Source organism: Sceloporus occidentalis, unplaced genomic scaffold (genome assembly GCF_023333645.1).
Source record: "Sceloporus occidentalis isolate IW3139 unplaced genomic scaffold, rSceOcc1.0.p SCAF_5, whole genome shotgun sequence".
NCBI lineage: Eukaryota > Metazoa > Chordata > Lepidosauria > Squamata > Phrynosomatidae > Sceloporus > Sceloporus occidentalis.
Genome location: NW_028316985.1, coordinates 27,183,278 through 27,201,999, shown reverse-complemented (window position 1 = coordinate 27,201,999; position 18,722 = coordinate 27,183,278). Strand labels below are relative to the sequence as shown.

The window sequence follows — 18,722 nt, the reverse complement described above, 5'->3', positions numbered from 1 at the left end:
TTGGTTTGGAATAGATAATAAGGGAAAATAGCTTCAAACACTTTTTTTCTCCTTTCTTCTCCCTGACTTCCTTTTAATTTCCATATAGGTTTTCTTGGAATAAAGTTCCTGTGTTTTCATTGGGAGTATCTCCTAAGAAGGCCATAAGTAGGAGTAAGAGAGAGAGAGAGAAGGAAAGAGAGAGAGAGAACAAATATTTCACCAAAGGAGAGCTCATATTTTCATAAAATTTGCATATGTTAATTGGTGCACATTAAGAAAGAATGGTTATATTCAAAATAGAAATGTAACACATTCCACCACAATGAGGAAGATCATGACTGAGGGACTCGACAGACTGCCCTGAAAGGGTGGGCTGGCAGTGCCCATTTTTGTTCCTAAGGGACGCTGCAGCAGTCAAACTGTGCAGCCTCCCTCCACACCAAAAACAAACCACTAAAATGGATTATTTTTGGTGAGTGTGGCCGATCCCATGAGTGCGCAATTGGTGCACTGTCACGCATTGCTGACGCAAGTGCAGCGTTGCAATGTGTGGATGCTGCACCATTCTTGCATCATTATGGCGGTCCCCATGTGGATGGGGCCACACCATAATGACGCCGCTGCTACTCTAGGGCTTCGAACCATGTAGTCGCTCTGCAATCCCGAGCCCTAAAATCGGCCCCAGAGTGCCCAAGAGCTAAATGTTGGCAGGCAGGTTCTTCAGGATCCTTGTATTTCCTTCTGATGGTTCTTTTCTTTAAACGGGATTTGGATTGGATAAAACCCATCAAACAAAGGATGCCTTAAAATCTGCCTGATCTCAATAAAATAGGATAGATGTACTAGTGTAACATACTGTATATAATGATATATAAATCTAGAAATGTAGGTCAAAAACCTGAATCAACTTATCCATGGATCAGTAAGTACTGTACTTTAACACTTTTTTTTTTTTTAAGAAAAGGAACCATCCCCTGGTGAAAGGCAAGTGTGTAATCTGTCCGTGAAGCACTGACCCTGCTCTACTCTCTCATCCATCCAGCCTTTAGTATGAGCACAAACAGTTATGCCTGCTGGAATTTTGTTCTTTGGCATTGTTTTCCTTTGCTTTGTTCTTTATATCCTTCGTTACATGCCCCTAAGTTTTACCCTCAACTTCTCAAAATCCATCATTTTGGCCCCCAAATCTGCCCTTGACTTATAGTCAAATATATACAGGTATGTGTAAAGGGGGAACAATGGCAAACCCAAGCATGCGGAATATCTTTTCTGTAAAAAGCCTTATTAATGAAATTTAGCAGTAAGGGCCATGGTGACAGTATGCACAGACAAACCCAGTGATAAATGGGACAGAACTACAAATGAGTGGTGCCAACCCCCCTCACTCCCTCCTGTTTTTCTTCTCTGCCCCTGCCCCTACCCTTGTTCCATTCCCATCCAGTAGACTGGTAAGGCAAGGACAGATCACTCTTGTTGGAGATTTGAACTGTTCATTTACATGGATTTTTTTTCATGAAGAGCTTGGCAAAGTTGCTTTTTGACCAATAGCTGCATATCCTGTCTGTAGAATTTGTATAGCTGTCCCAAAGAAACATCTCCAAACCTGCAGCTTTTCTATGCTCTGGTGATGCTTTGCTAACTCCTGAGCACAGTTGCCACCCACTTTTGCTCTTCTGGTAATGTGGGAAAGAGGTACACTATCTGAGATGGGGCAATAATGTAGTTATGTTCCATGTTACCATTACCCCACCAAAAGTGAGGGTGCTCTAGCATAGAGCAGCCAACCCATAGTCAGCCCATGCCATGTTACTACTTAACCAAAGTTCTGTGACCATACTGGCTAAGGGATCCTGGGAATGATAATCCAAACAGGTTTTTTTTTTCCTGAGCTGTGTTTAAGTGGCTGAGTTCATGTATTTGATAGCTCCAGCAAGAAAGCAAACAAGGCCAAAATCTGAGTGCAGCACTGGTGGAGTCCAAATGTCTGAAGGGTAACTTAGGGGCTGTGTCGACCATCTCTGACAGGGCAGCTTACAGCCACCTCCATCTTTGCCAGATTGGGGCCATGGCAACCGCACACCACAGACCTGATCTGGCTCCTTTTTGCACCCTGAAAAGGTTTCTGTAAACGCCAGAGCCATGGCTTTATGGTACTCCTTTGGCACTCTGTCATGTGGACGCAGCACCAAAGGAGCATTGTGATGCAGTGCGCCATGTGATGCGGCATGCAGCATCACACCGCCATGGGGGCAGAGGTCAGCAGGTGTTATATGGATGCCATGCCCTAGCTCCGTCCCCAGGCTGGCCTTATTGGCTGGTCTGCACAGGAACCAGTCTGGGATCAAAGGCTACTCTTTCTTTCCCAGGTACACATGGGGAGCTGACAGTGTCTAACCACATCCCCATAGTAAACAGGTGGCTGGGTTAGATCTGTGCCTAAGAACCCTGTCTGGAGGCCCTTCGACATCCATGGCAAAGGCATTGAGCAAGGAGATACTGGATACTTCCTTGTGCAATACCCATGAAAGTACTTCAGTTGACAAAAGGACAACCAATAGGATTCTGGCCATTATCTCCTGTATAAAGACCTAACTTACAGCTGTGAGACCACAGAGGATTCTCATTTAGAACAGACTGTGACTTATTGGATTTGGTCTCAATCATAATAAATTTTTACTTGGAGCAACTGTAACTTTCCCCGAACTCTGGAGTCTGCCAGTGATTTGTGAGCACCTAATTAAATGGCTCATACAAAGCACTGTCTGTTTGCAATACAGACCTTTAGAGAACTAAAACAACTTGACCTCAGGGTCTAGCTGAGTTAAATGCCTTCTTTGCATGGAGGCTGGTTTAATTAGGAGAACATCTTTCCTGAGCCACAGGATTTGAATGCACTTTTGACCTTTTCAACTTCTTGTGTTGGCGTGTGTGGCCAAGTAATTTAAGTTCATCTGTAGTGTTTCTTGCTGAGGACATGAGCAAGTGACCATCGCATAACATTCATTGTAGAGTAACATTTCTATTCTCTCTCTCTGTCTCTCTCTCTCAGATGTTATACTCTCAGTGATCTCTAGAGGTCTTTGAATATATTCAAGGCTTGGTGTCTCCTACCTCCTGTTGTACTGATGGACAAATCTGTCAGTTTTTCTTGCTCCTACATTCACAGTTTTAAAATCTCTTGTTCTTTCAATTAGAATTCTAAAGAAATTTGAAGATTTGAGGAATTTATAAATTTAAAAAATGAATAAAATGAAGTTTCCAACCTTCTGCACTAGTCAAATTCAGTAAGTCCAACTATTCCTAGTGCAGTGATTATCACACTGTATCTGCCTGCAATATACGGCAACTATATAGAAACAATGATGGCAACCTTCATCCCTCACTAATATGGTTGAATGCACAAGGATTAAAAGTCAAGCATTTGAAGCCCTCTGCTTGGATGAACTAATCTCTCAGTTTTGCAAATCCCCAATATTTGATCTCTCTCTCTCTCTCTCTCTCTCTCTCTCTCTCTCTCTCACACACACACACACACACACACACACACACACACACAGATCTTTTTTTGGTGGATTTATGAAGATCTGGACAACTCTTATCAAAAGGACAAACCAAACAAATTATCCTCCACCCCTAATATGTTGTTCTTTAAGGTAACTATTTTGCAAAATGATTCCAGTTTAAATGAGGAGCAAGGGTATCACTCCCTAAAGGGCAACTCCAGTTCCTAGATTTTCAGGTAAATGCACCTATCAGAGATCTCTATTCTATAATCATGCTCCCCCCTCATTCTATCCCATTCCTTTTTAGTTTTGCCTTGCAACCAAGATAATCATTCACCAATATTTTGGAGTAGTGAGGAGCAGGAACCATGTTGGTTGGGAGATTCTGGGAGTTAAAGTCCAAAAAAGCAATTTCCATATTCTTAGTTTTTCACATGTATACATGTCTGCCTGAAGATTGAGATCTATCAGAGAGGCTCTCTTCTGTGTCCCACTAGGGGGGGATAACATTGTGGGAGAGTGCAGAAGAGGTCCTTTTCAGTTTTGGTGCCCACTTATGGAATGCCCTACCCTTGGAGGCCTGACTGGCACCAGTAGTGTCACAGGCGGGATGTGGAGTGTGTGAAATTCACTGGGTGACAACCAAGAAGGGGGGGGGTGACATTAGGTTGGCACTCTACCCCCTGCTTGTGCTGTTTGGGCTGCATGGAGGTTTTTTCAGGAACCCAGGCCTCATAGGAGGGCTTTTTCTGGCATCCAGGCCCCATGGAGGGGTTTTTCCTGGTGCCCAGGACTCGTGGAGGGGCTTTTTCAGGCACCCAGGCCCTGCGGGGGGGAGGGGGGATTTTTCAGGCACCCCTTCCCAGAAACCCCACCAGAAGTCATGGACTGGAAGTCCTGTCCCCAGAAGTCCTGCCCCCTGTACCTGGTGTCACCTGGTGTGGGAACACCACTGACTGGCACCAACATTGCTTTCTTTTGGACAAAGCATGATTTTTTTATTAAAGCCTTTGGTGCCTAATGTAGTTTTAAGCATTAACTTCTTCAAGCTGTTTCAGCTTATTAGAATTATTTAATATGTTCTCACTTTATTTATTTATTTAAATTTGGAATTTCCAAAATTGTTGATGTTGTTTTATCCGTTTGTTACCAGGATAAAAATATTTAAAATAAACAAACATATAAAGGGTTATACACACCTTAAAGAAAAACATGTTCTCAGTTACTTTCTGGGCTACCTTGCAAATAGTGACATATTGTCAATGCTATTCTCTTCTAGGAAAAGGGAATAAATCTGACTCACATTGAGTCCAGACCTTCTCGGCTGAACAAAGATGAGTATGAATTTTTCATCAATGTGGAAAGCAAGAATGTTCCTGCTCTTGAGGAACTCATCAGGACCTTGAGAGATGACATTGGAGCAAATGTTCATGAGCTTTCACGTGAAAAGAGGAAGGATGCAGGTAAGAAAATTTTGTTGAGAACAACAAGATTTCCTTCCAACATCATGTGAGTTTTGTGCTCAAATTACCACCTGTGCCACCTCTGAATATGCAGTGATTTTTGTCAGGTCCTCATTTTTAAGTGAATTGATCTGATTTTCACTTCATATATACTTAGACTGGAATGCATTTATCTTTTTTATTATTATTTCTTCATTTGCAATACAGCCCTTGGTTTCAAAAATGTAAGAAAACATATACAAAATGTGTATTTTCTGTTAAACTGCATACCAAAATGCATATTTTGAATTAAAACATTGCTTGCAGACTAAACTGACGTGACTGAAAAAATCAGGAAGTATTTGGATTTAGATGGGACTTCTCCAAAGTGGTCTCAATCCAATTATGAACACCCCAAAGATTCTTTAGCATTTTGGACATAGAGACCCAGTAAGTGCCTGTCCCAAAATTATACATTTATGCATTATATAATTTCTTCCCAAATCTGCCATATGCAGAAAACTCAAGCCTACGAACAGGGGAGAGAAAGAGGAGTGTGTGTAGTATGAATGATAGTTTCAGCTTCTGATTACAGAGATGGGTTTCACTAGGGCTCTATGATCTCAGTGCTTAAGAGGAGAGATAGTGAAGTAATATATTAGAGAGAAATGATCCAGTCAGTGGGTCAGTTTGTTCTCTTACTTCTCTCTCTTAAGGAACAATAATTTTGGTAGAGTCTATGAAACTTGCAGAAAGGAGAACATTGAGTGCTTGTTTGGAAAATGCTGAATATTCAAATCTTTCTACCTCTCTCTTTTCCACACACATCCCCCATTCCTGTCTTACTGCCTTTTCTATTACTTTGGCACCAAAAGTCTGCCCTGGTAAGAAAACAGATGAAAAAGAAGAAAAATTCAGCTTTTTTTCTCCATTCATCATGAATCCCTGCCTCTGTCTCATCCTTCTGCAGTTTTGCATATTTCTTGCTTAAATATCCATTTTCATACAAAACTGTCCCAAACTCATAAAGAGGTGCAAGGGACAGCAAATCATACACACTCAAATTTGAGCATTCCCCTTCTATCAAAACTCTGTACCAATCCTTCTGAAGCATTTCAGATTTCTTAGCTGCAGTTGCCTTTGTTCTGTTTGTAATTTTCATAACAACTGCCTACCAACAATGCAAAGCAAAATGACCAACCCCTCCACCCAAATCCCTAAGGGGATAAGTGGGAACTCTTTTTCTTTTCTTTTTTCTATTTTTTTTAAACTCCAGACTGTAAAGGTTGCAATTTGTGGTACAGAAATGTTTGTGGTGTACTGTCATGAGTGGTGTTGAAACAGTAATGCTTACCAGGGGCCCTTTCACGTTCACACAGTCATAGCGCTATGATTCCACTTTAACCCCCATCCTGTGGAATCCCAGGATTTGTAATGGAGTGAGGCCAAGAGTTCTCTGGCTGAGAATTCTAAATGCTCCTCCTTAAATTGCAAATCCTGTCATTTGGGATTATAATGCCATAATTGTGTGGTTCCGAAGGACTCCGGGAGGTGATTCAATTGTGATGGTGATGGGAAACATGGCCCCACAAAGCATACCTCAAGAAGCCACATGAGGGCTGTAAATTATGCAGCTCTAGTGTAGAGGTAATTGTAATAGAGGTAATTGGAGTACTTATGGGCAACTATTTTATCCCTAATCCAGAGTTTGAAAATATTAATTTTGGGGGGGGCAGCATCGCCCAGAATCCCTCAGCCAGCAAGCCAATTGTCAGAATATATCCCATATACACAAGAACATGACATACCAAACCAAGCCATGTAGCCAGAGGTGGCCAACTATGGAAAGTCTGGGAGGTACCACCATCCCATTTTCCATATCTAGATTGCATTCAACTCCTTCCTTCCACACTTTAAAGAAAACCCTTCCAATTGTGCATATGGGCTGTTTTAATCCCCATCCAAAGGTGTGGCTGAAATGCATAATTGCATTACGTGGAACCTTCTAGGCCTTCTGAAGGGTGCAGTTGCTCTCTTTTTGGGGCCAAATACAGGGTGAAAAGTTGGTGAAGTGATATCAGGGGAATGGGAACAAGGCCACACTAGGGACCTTGACTGGTTATAGGCTACACAATTCTAACACCTAATGGAGCCCAGCATGCTTTCCCCAAAAGAGTAAGTCAGAAACATCTGAGAAACCTTTACCTTTATGAGTCCATAAGTTCATTTATTTATGTTCAATACTGAACAGGCATGATTAATTTACAAATAATAAATATGCATATTGGTAGAACAGTCTACTGGGGACAGCCAAACAGTTACAAAAAATATCATTCCTGAAGAGAAGGTCTGAATGCTCATTGCACCCTCTTCTCAATTTCACCCACATCCATCCCATTCTTATGAATACGGCGTTTTGGACAGCAGATGTGATCCTAATAGGATTTCAGTTAAGGTTGGGCTTTCAGTGCTTTAGGCCTGCTGCCTCTTCCTTCCTGGGAGCAACATGAAAGGGTAAGAATACCTCCCTGAAATAAATCCTGATAATCTCCTTACCCTTTCTTTTGTGTCCTATCCATGACATTGCAAAGGGGAAGAGAGAAATATTTGGAGGAACTGGACACCACCATTCAGGAAAAGAAAATGAGAGACAATACATTATGCGTTGGCAGGGAGTCATAGTCACCTAAAATCAAAGATTTAATTACTTGTTCAGGTTAGGAGGATTTTAAAAAAATTCTTCATTCTTCATTATAATTTTACTGCCTCCCCCAATGGAGAAGACAAAATTCTATTTCATTGTCAAGCATCTCAAAGCTGTTTTTTGGCAACAAGGTTATAGTAATCAATGGATCTAATTTTTGAGTAAATGTGGTGAGGATTTGGACACTGAGATACACATTTATTGAATACTCTTGTGAAGTTTCTGCAAGTATAGCCAGTCTTATCTTTTGGAAAAGGTGCATGAGAGTGGCAGATTCTAGAACTGATGCAATTTCCCTGTCTCTATTTTCAATGCACTATTAAAAAAACACAAGCTGTCCTGTGAGCCTTTTTTGTTGGAGGATAGGGTATAAGTAAAATAGACAGATAGATAGACAGATGACAGATAGATAGATAGATAGATAGATAGATAGATAGATAGAGCTTGAAAATATTAATGTTGGGGGGCAGCATCGCCCGGAATCCCTCAGCCAGCATTTGGTATCTGTTGGTCTTTAGTTCCAGAGCCACCTGTGGATACCAAAATCCATGGATACTCAAGTCCCATTATATACAACGGTGTAATCAAATTGCTTTCCTTATATAAAATGATGAGAAGCTCAAAGGTTTGCATTTTGGAATTTAAAAAAATATATTTTAAAACTGTGGGTGGTTGAATCCATGGATGCAGAACCTGTGGATATGGAGGACCAACTGGAGAACAAGAGTTCTAGATAGGGGTTGGGGGTGTGCTATGTTGTCAAAGTATGTTTTCATGGGGGCAAAGTCACCTAAAAATCACACCAATTTTTTTTTTTAAATGAGGAATTCAGCAGGCTTTGCAAGACTGGCTGAGGTGGGGACTTCAGGTATCAAAAAGCTGGAATCCAGAGATTGCAAGTGACCCACAGCCTCCATTTTTTCATCCCTGATCTAGAGAGAGACACTTTCCCTGCTCCTGGTTTACTGTGACATCTGAATGCAGCCACTATATCTGCAATGTCATACCAGATGTAGGACTTTTTTTTTAAAAAAAAAAGAAAGGGTTCAATGGATTTGTCATTAAAACTGAACATCTTTTTTTTTTTTAGAAAACCTTAAACAAAAGAGGGCAATTGAACATTTAGTGTTAGACCCTTTGGAGCCCTGAATAAAAAGATTAAGTATGATCCTACTTCAGCAGGGAAAGGAAGCTACAATTTATTGCTGTCCAGAGACAGCTGAGGGTCTATACAAGCCTTGTTTGCTGGGACCCTGGGGGTGACCAGAACAATTGACTCTTTTTTTTTAAGGACTCAGACCTGTGCCTAGAAAACACAATAAATTTTCCAAGTCCTACCTTTGACCCCTCCCCAGAATGGGCAGAGTTCTGCAGAACTTCTGGAGCCCTGTGGATTTGTTGCCCCTCATATAAACCACTGATTAGCATCCCATTAAGTATCTGACCTCCATGTTAAACTAGTCACCACTTGGGTGTCCTCAGCAAGACTATAAAACACGGCTGTTCCTCTAGCAGGCAAATCAATATTTATTACTGATCAGCCCAGCCTGTGCCCTGCAGAGCTTCACAGAGGGTCAGTGTTGCGACAGCTCAGCCTGGCCATTCATTAATGGCAGCGAGAAGAGACAGTGTGTCTGTTGAACAGGGGCAAGAGAAAGCATGTTGAAGCGCCTTGTTGCTTGACATTTTAGGAAAAGTGACAGTAAGATTTTATATACATACAGAGTGAAAAATCCATCTATCTAGAGAAAGAGAGACAAAGAGAGAGATTTGGCTATCTATAGAAATAGATATAAATGATGTATCATTTTACTTGAACTACTGATGAATGTTTCCCCTAAAAGGCATTGCTATTGGATCTGGGCATAGAGTGAGCACTGCAGTTCAAATTAGCCTTTGTACAAACTGCCAGCTGTTGATTCCAGTCTTCCCCATTATGGTGTCCTTCAGATGTACTGAACCACAGTTACCATCATCCTCAACCAACACAGCTGATCTAACCCAAAATTTCTAACAGCATCCATCTGAAAGCCCCAGAAAGCTGAGAATTAACAATGCCTGGTGGTGATAGCCAGTTCCTACCTTCCATTTGTTCTAGCTATATCTAGGAACCAGATGCTGATAGCATTTAAACATGGAGGCTCACATACTTATACTGCAATCATGTACTTGCTTACAGGGGATTAAGTACTGTTGAACATAATGGTGCTTGTAAGTATTTGTTGTAGTAGTATGCTTTCAAGTTGTTTTTTGACTTATGGTGACCCTATGGTGAACCTATCACTGGGGGTTCTTGGCGAGCTTCTTCAGAGGGGGTTGTAGCACACAACATCTGTACTACTATTTTATCTTTATTGCTATGTTTTTAAAATGACTTTGTACGGTTTTAAATTATCAGTGTTTTAACTTCATTCCTAACTTAAACTTTAAAAACTTTTACATCATAAGATTTTAAACTACATCTGAATTCTTCACTTTTAGCTGCATTAGCTTGGGTTCTAGTTGCACAGCACAAATACTGTATATCCAAAGAGCTAATAATTTGCTGCTGCTGCCCTCTACTGAGGAATGTCTAAATTTTATCTCTTAAAACAGGTGGATTTTTTCTTCTTTTTTAAAGGCCATATACACTCTTGTCAGTTTTATAAACAGAGGCTTTTAAGAGTGGTATAAGCAATGGAATTTCACTTAAATCATATTATACATGTAAGGTATTTTGAACAAGAACTAAAGTGTCTTACAAATGCCAGAGATTTAGCCTACTTCAATGTTCAGAACATGTTGCTCTCCAGTTGTGTTGGACTACATGGATTATAGGTGTTTTAGTTCAACACACTTCAGGAAGTAGAGGGAAGGGAGGTTTGGAGGGGTCTCATTCATGTGGTCACTATGAGTCAAAGTTGACTCGAAAGCAGTTAACAACAACAATGACAACAGGAGGTAGGTGTAAAGATTACTGATATGAGGACCGGGATGACCATGCCTCTGCAACCATGTCAGAATCCTTTTCTTGCATAAGCAGATCCTATTGAGCTCACTGGACTCACCTCTGGTTAAATGTATGTTTATGTACTATATATTTATAGGCTTGAAAACAGAGGACTTTCACATTACTCAATTATAGTGCTCTGATTCCAGTTTAACTGCCATGGTTCCATCCTCTAGAATCATTGTGTCTGGAGTTTAGGGAAGAGCTAGCATGGTTTGATGATTTGAGCATAGGACAAGGAGATCAGGGTTTGATTTGCTGCTTAGTCATGGAAACCCACAAGATGACTTTAGGTAAGTCACACACTTTCAGCCCCAGAAAGCTCTGTAATAGATTTGCCTTAAGAGTCACCATAAATTGGAAATGACTTGAAGGCACACAACAATGACATTTGGAATTTTCATTCAGAGAACTCTAGTGCCTCATCAAATTATCAATCCCAGAATTTCATAGGATGTTGCTATGGTATCTTAAGTTGAATCATACTGTAATAATTTTGTGTTCTATATTTATTATAAAAAATTTTAAAAAACAATTTAGGATTAAGAATGGGTAAGAGTGGGTGTCCTTACAAGGCCAACACAAGAGACTGCCTATGGCCCACAGTCTGAATTTTCCTTATTCCTAATTTATAAGCTTCCTAGTAAGTGCTACCTGGAAGTAAAATTCATTTAAATTAGCAAGCCTTTGCTTTTGAGTAAATGTACACAGCACTGCATCACTAATCTAGTTCACTATACATGACCTAGAACCATACTCACATTTACCCATGAAGAAGTCCAACTGAACACAATAAACCTTATTTTAAAGCAGATGTGTCTAAGATTGCATTATCAAGGTAGCAAATTTTGATGATGATGCCAGCTGACATGTAGAACATTTCAGATGGCAAATATACCAGAGAATCATTTTTAAAAATTAACATAAAAAAGAATCCACAAGAGGAAGCAACACTGCATTTTCTAAAGCCATCTGTACCACAGTCCAATATAGAGATATCCATAGTTAAATCCATGGATTCTACTGTTTTAGTGTACCTGGCAATATACAGGCATGAGGTCCTAGTTGGCAGATTACTATTTTTTTTAAAAAAAGATGATCTTCATGTGGTTTTGAAAGACAGAGGAACAGAGAAAAATATATAGATGGGTTATGTTCCTCACCTAGGACCTAGCCAACAAAGATCTTGTTTAATGGAAAAGATTGTGTTCGTAAGTTTTGGAAACATTCATTTACAACATTTCCACTGCACTTCCAATCTTTCCTTCTTATGTGTGTTTGTTTCATAGTAATTGTCAGGCAATTAGTGATCAAGTGGACAAGGATTACACCTTGTGGTGGTGGTTTCCTACGTCAGTGGAATGGTGATTCCTCTCCAGGTTTTGATGCAAACTATAAAAGAATTATCCAACGCGGTGAACTCATTTTGCAGATAGGACTCAGCACTTTGGACAGCTCTGTATCAAAACCTGGCACAGATTCACTTCCCCACTGAAATACCTGCAGACACCACTAGATTGGATTTTCATTTTTTATATTCTTTTAATGTAATGACTACAAACAAACAAAACCAAACAAAGAAAATCTAAAGGCAATGAATGTTTCTTTTCTCTCCCGCAGTACCATGGTTCCCAAGAAGTATTCAAGAACTTGACAGATTTGCTAATCAGATTCTCAGTTATGGAGCAGAACTGGATGCTGACCACCCAGTAAGGCAAAAAAGTTTGACTCTCTCTTTCTCAGTCTCTGTATCAGTCATTGGGCAGATTCAGATGGGGTGAATTCAATGCTAACTGGCTGACTACATACAGCTGTTCCAGCCTTGCTATACTCAATTCCCATGACACATGCACCCATCCAAAAAAATATAAATACCCATTTGTTTGCATTCCTGTCATCACCATCACTTTATCCTTTGTGTGATAAAGGTGATAATTTAAGAAAATACATCCAGGGGTTGGCCATATAGCAAAGCATGTTAGCATAAAACTGTCAGCCAAGTTAAAATTTTATATAAATGAATCCTTAATGGAATCCCCTTCAGTAAGAAATCTGGTTGCTTCCCCATCTTTTCTTTCAGATGGCAGTTGAAAAGATACCTATCTGTAGAAGGTTGCATGGAATACATGTTTGATCTGCCTTTTATTGCTTCTTCTTTGTCTTCCTTGTATTGTGCATTAGCATTTTAGCATATATTTGTACTTTTATTTTAGGTGTTAGTATTTTGTGATTTTAGTTCATTGGGGGAGGGAGGCAGATTGTTAGTCATACCAAACAGGGTATAAATTGAAACAGTAGTAGATGTAGTAGTAGTAATGGACAGCAGGAGCACAATCTGTTAACACTCAGAAGACAGGAAAGCATACTTTATTTTGATGTCAGGAGATGCAAAATTACTGCTATTAATTTAACCAAAGCTGAATACTTGTAAATAAATTACATGCAATGCAGAAAAAAAGAAATAATAATTACTGCTATTATGCTAATTGATGCAGAGTGATTAGTCTTTCGCTAGCTCATGAGCTTCATTTAAAATGAGTGACATATTCTGTACAATTATTTAGCACACAATATTTGGTAGAATCCGAAAAGAAAGCATGTGGAATGAAAAGACCTAATTGCTCTGAAGAACAGAGTGAGTGAAAGAGCCCTCTCAAGGCTTCTGTCAGGGATAAAAGAAGACTGTCATTGAAAGCGAGACAAAAATTGTCAACAAAACCAAACCAAATTTCAATGCACTGAAAGGAAATATGTATTCTAGTTCTAACTGCTGCTATTAATTAAATAACAGTTCCTTTCCTCTAGACTGAGGGGGATCAGAATGCAAATCCACATAGAGAGAAATAACATTTAACATGTTGAAAAAGTAAGCTAACTTCACTGTTGTTATTTTATACAATCCTGAATATTTTCTCTGACAGGCCAAGGAAGATCCATTTCATATTTTTAACTGGGTACATGACATTTCTCCAAATCTCTCCTTTGTTAATTTGGATTGAGGGTTAAACTGATCCTAGCTTCCACTGGACAAATTGTCTGCCTATGTGTAGGCATAGGTGAGGTAATGGATCAAGATTGTGCTGCTAGCCACCTGTTGAAAACACCACACCCTTTTTGATGCATCTGAATTGGGTACCAATTTTGTTTCTGGGTGAAGTTCCAGGTACTAGTTTTTACTGCTAAAGCCCTAAATTGTTTGAGCTGCAAATATCACCTCCTTTGCAAGCCTTCTCTGAGGCCTTAAGTTCATCAAGTGAGTTCCTCATTGCTGCTGCTTCTCTTAAGACACTCTTCCACCAAATTTAGGGGCTTTTCTTTCATGTCTCCAGAGTGGTAAAAATGAATCTGTAGTGAAATAAGGTTGACTTCTACCATTTGTCCAATGCCTGTCATTTTTGCTCAGCGGTTACAAAGTTAAGAACATAGAGGTGAGCTTAGAAGGGAAACAGGAGGAAGATTTCAGAGGAAGTGATGGAGGAAAACTTACTATCTCTAGGTAGACACAAAAGTTTGTTTGTTGACCAACTATGAAATAATGAGACTAGACACTATATTTAAGATTAAACAAGTACCATTTCTGTTGACCTAAAACTTAGTTAAATGTTTTGGCATGGTGAGCATTGAAAGAAATGTGATGGTCAAAGTGTTGTACACAGACTTGGGAGATCCAGGTTCTGCTCTCCCATTTCCAAGGTGTGGAATTCATTGAATAGTCTTAGACCCAACACTCTCTCAGACTCATCCTATTGTACAGGGCTAATATGTAAATAAAGAGAGATAAGGACAGCAGTGTTTTAACTTTTTGGCTCTTTGGAATAAAGCGGGATATAATTGTAACAAAAACGCAAAATAACTTAAATCACCTTGACATTTGGGCTCTGAAGTGCTCACAAAACAATTGTTTCCATAATATTTCTCCAGGGTTTCAAAGATCCTATTTACCGGGCCAGAAGAAAAGAATTTGCAGATATAGCATACAACTATAGACAGTAAGTGTGCAAGCTGCAATCTACAAAAACAACCTCTTCTCTATCTTGAAATTAGGTGCTTAAAAATGAACCTGTTCATTCTTTCAATCATGCAGAAATGTATCTGGGGATTCAAGTGGTTATAAAAATGCCATATGCTGCTCTTTACTCATTGCTGTCAGTAGGTCTCTATCTCAGCCAAACAACAGTCTTTGCTCACACATGTTGTAGGATCTGGGCATGCAATCAGCAAGAAGACCTTCTGATTTACCTTGTGATGCTTAAATTAATGTAGGTTGGCTTGTTCTTCAGCCATTGTTGTTTATTCACCTGCTTCTGTTGGGAATAGTGCAAATGGTTTACTGGAGCCAAGATAGGGTTGAGGAAGACAGACATCTAATGCAGAACTCAGTAAGTTAAAAGGCTGCAGCAAGATATGGACCTACTAGATAGAATGACATGGACAGAAACTGTATAGACCCATGTTTGCAAATTTACTTTTTAGAAAGATCTACCCTTCTAGATCCAAAGTTCACATTTAAAAAGATCTTTCTATTTTACTTTCTCCAAAAGCAGCTGAAATAGTTTTGAAAAGCATACACATACCCTTCTCATCAAGATTGTTGCCATTCTACCCATAACTGAGCATGAACCTGTGTTTGAACCACATGCTATTCTTCATCCAACATTTGACAACATTAAACCCCTTTTAACTAGAAAAGTAAGAAAAAGGGGTAATGTTTCTTTTTGCTTTTTTTTTAACAGCCTAGGCTATTTGTAACTATTTACTGCCAAGCTCCAGTGCAAGTGGTGTTGGCTCAGACACAATGCTACCACAAAATTTGGCTTTGGGGAATTCAGCTCTGAAACACATCCACATCCCACATGGCCAATGGATTGTGGGAGTTGTATTTCAGAAGAGTAACTTTTTGCATTGTTTAGCCCTGCAAGAATGATCTGTGTGCACGTGTACACATGTTCTCTCTTTCCTTCCCTCATTTTGTCTAATTCCAAATGAGCAGCAATCATAATTTTCCATGCATTTAGTTAGTGCCTATGTGGAAGTACTCAGGAAAACTAGCATGTATGTTACTGTTTGCTGTACATAGAATTATTACAGATTCTCTAATCCAGTCCTGTGTTGGATGCAAAAAACCCAGACCTGGGGCTTGCCTACACCAGAGCTACCCTGAGTACACTTTCTTCCATGAAGACATTGGGTAGATTGTCTACACTACCTAACTGTTCCTGCTATTTCCTGGGTCCACTTCCACTGCCCCTGACACTGTTGCCTTTCAAAATCAGGACAGTTCCTGGCAGACATCACCATTTAATGTCCAGGCCAGTTCCCAGCCCAAAGTTTTTTCCCCCTCCTCCTCCCTTGGCAGCGCCGCCTCCACTGGTGCACCTATCAGTTCTGAGGCAAATTAGATGCCCAGTATGTGATCTGGGAGCCTCATCTGTGCTACCAGCAGGAGAAGAAAACCAGATTTAGGATGGGCTACGGAGTTGAGATCGCCATGGTCGCCTTAGTCGATGATCTCAGTCTGGGCACTGACAGGGGAAGCACCCTGTTGGTGCTCTTGGACCTCTCCATGTCCTTCGACACCATTGATCACAGTATCCTTCTGGAACACCTGAGAGAGTTGGGAATCAGGAGTACTGTACTCCAGGGGTTCCGGTCCCGTCCTGCCTCTCGGGCAGATTCTAGATGGTGTTGTTTGGCCAAGAGGGAGCTCAAGTCGGGTGTCCCTCAAGGTGCAATTCTGTCCCCAATGCTGTTTAACATTTACGTGAAGCCACTGGGCGAAATCATCCGGAGACATGGGGCTGGGTGTTATCAGCATGCTGATGATACCCAGATATATTTCTCAGACTGATGCAGTGACTAAGGATGGCATCTCTCCTTTGAATGCCTGTCTTAATTCGGTAATGGACTGGATGAGGGAAAATAAACTCAAATTGAATCCAGGTAAAACAGGGGTACTTGTAATAGGGACCCCTAATCTGGGAATGGAGATATGCCAGCCAGTTCTGGATGGGGTCACATTTTCCCTGAAGGACTCTGTCCGAAGCTTGGGGGTGCTCCTGGATTCGTCGCTTCAACTGACAGCTCAAGTGGATGTGACAGTCAGGAGCACTTGCTATCAGCTTCGGCTGATAGCCAGCTGTGCCCCTTCCTGGAGCCAGGAGACCTTGAAACAGTAGTACATGTGCTGGTAACCTCTTGATTCAACTTCTGCAACATGATCTACATGGGGCTACCCTCGTGCCAAGTTCAGAAACTTCAATTGGTACAAAACATGTCAGCCAGGCTGGTCACGGGCACATCCAGAACTGCCCATATTACAGCGATTTTAAAATCTCTCCACTGGCTGCCTATCAGTTTCCGGGCAAGGTACAAGGTGTTGGTTCTAACCTTTAAAGCCCTTCATGGCTTGGGTCCTGACTACTTGCAGGAGTGCCTCCTTCTATACAATCCACCCCGCACACTTCGGTCCTCTGGGAAGAATCTGCTACAACCTAAGAAGACCAGACTTTCAGTGGTGACCCAGAGGACCTTCTCATCAGCTACTCCCATGCTCTGGAATGACCTGCCGGACAAGATCAGCCATATTACCACCTTGGAAGCCTTTAAAAAGGCTATTAAGATGGATCTCTTCTGGCAAGCCTTCCCAGAGTAGGTTAGATCCATTAGATCAGTTAGACTTGCCTCCCCCCTCTATTGATATCTCTATTTATACCGATACCAAAATTGATTGATACCATCACCCCCGTCCCCCCTCCTCTAGAGGACGATTCATTTCTTGTGCTAATCTGCCCGAAATTTCAATGTATTCCTATTGGATAGTTTTACATTTTTTTGATGTTTAATCTCTTTTTATTGGTTGATCACTGTTTTTATGATTGGGGGGAGAGTTGGTGTTTGGGTTTTTTTTATTTGTAACTTTTAATTGTTTGATGTTTTATTTATACTGTTGGAATCCACTTTGCTTCCTTTGTAAAAAAACAAAATACAAATAATAATAATAATAATAATAATAAAAACCTCATTGTTTGGATCAGGAATTCGCCTGGACATTTAAATGGTGGTATCTGTTAGAGCAAACACCAGAGAAAACTCTGGAGTAAAAACTCTGCAGTAAGATAAGATATTCTGAATATGGAATGGATACCGCCAGGCTGTATTGTCCCAGATGGTGGGTTGTTGTTGTGTTTGTTTTTTCCAGTCTTTCTTGATAAAGCTTGATAAGGAATTATTTATTTCAATTAGAGAGCACTGAAATCTTTCACTTAATTAAGTACTGTACACATAGTATTGTATGATTACAAAGAGATTTATTGCTGCTCATCCCAAATATTGTATTGTATAATAATATACAATAAAAAGTCCAGAATATAATGAATATGGGAGAAAAAAATTACAGAAGAGACCTCAGTTTCCCACCCCGAAAGATTCCAAACATTTTCCATCTATGCACGACCATGGAAAAGGGACACTTTATTTTCAGGCCTGAAAAGCCTGATATTCTGAAAGGGCCTTGGCTGTTTGAGGGCTTTTCTCTCCTGCTAAGCAAATAAATAAATAAATAAATAAATAAATAATAATAATTCCTTATTCCATTCCAGCACTCACTTATTTCTGTTTTTTCTTCTTTCCCAAATTCAGCTCTTATGCTCCACAAAGGCTCTACTCTGATATAGATTTCAGAATGTTCTCTCTTTCTTATTTTTACTTTCTTTTCTCTTCCCAAAGTAATCACACAGATTAGCTTTCCTATCAATAGAGCCACTCAATCCATTTCCTCCAGTTCTACGATATCTTCTGAGGCATGCCATGTTACCGAAAATTAAAGCGGAAGAGGCACCCACCCTGATGAATTCTAATGACCTTCTTCATTAAAACCTATTTTTTAACTTTAGTGTTAACTGGGGGATCAAATAAGTTGGGGAAATTAAGATAGCAAATTGATAACATAAAAAGTTAATTGGTGGCTTAATTCCAAGCTCTAGCAAACAGGGTGGGTGTTTCATTGCAACACGTTGTTCTGATTATTTGGTGCAGTGGTTAGGGCACTGGAGAAAGAAGAATTCAGATGCTAAATTCAGAGTGAACCCATAAAACTCCTCTTT

General features: G+C 40.2%; 1 protein-coding gene across 1 annotated transcript in view; it reads left to right on the top strand.

Moving 5' to 3' along the window:
• Nucleotides 1-18,722, top strand: part of LOC149311815 (phenylalanine-4-hydroxylase-like) — a 44,034-nt gene that overhangs the window by 11,662 nt on the left and 13,650 nt on the right. Inside the window, exons 3-5 of the mRNA XM_089526722.1 lie at nucleotides 4,765-4,948; nucleotides 12,241-12,329; nucleotides 14,542-14,609. Coding sequence (XP_089382848.1) covers nucleotides 4,765-4,948; nucleotides 12,241-12,329; nucleotides 14,542-14,609 — 341 coding nt within the window. The remainder of the gene's footprint in view (nucleotides 1-4,764; nucleotides 4,949-12,240; nucleotides 12,330-14,541; nucleotides 14,610-18,722) is intronic.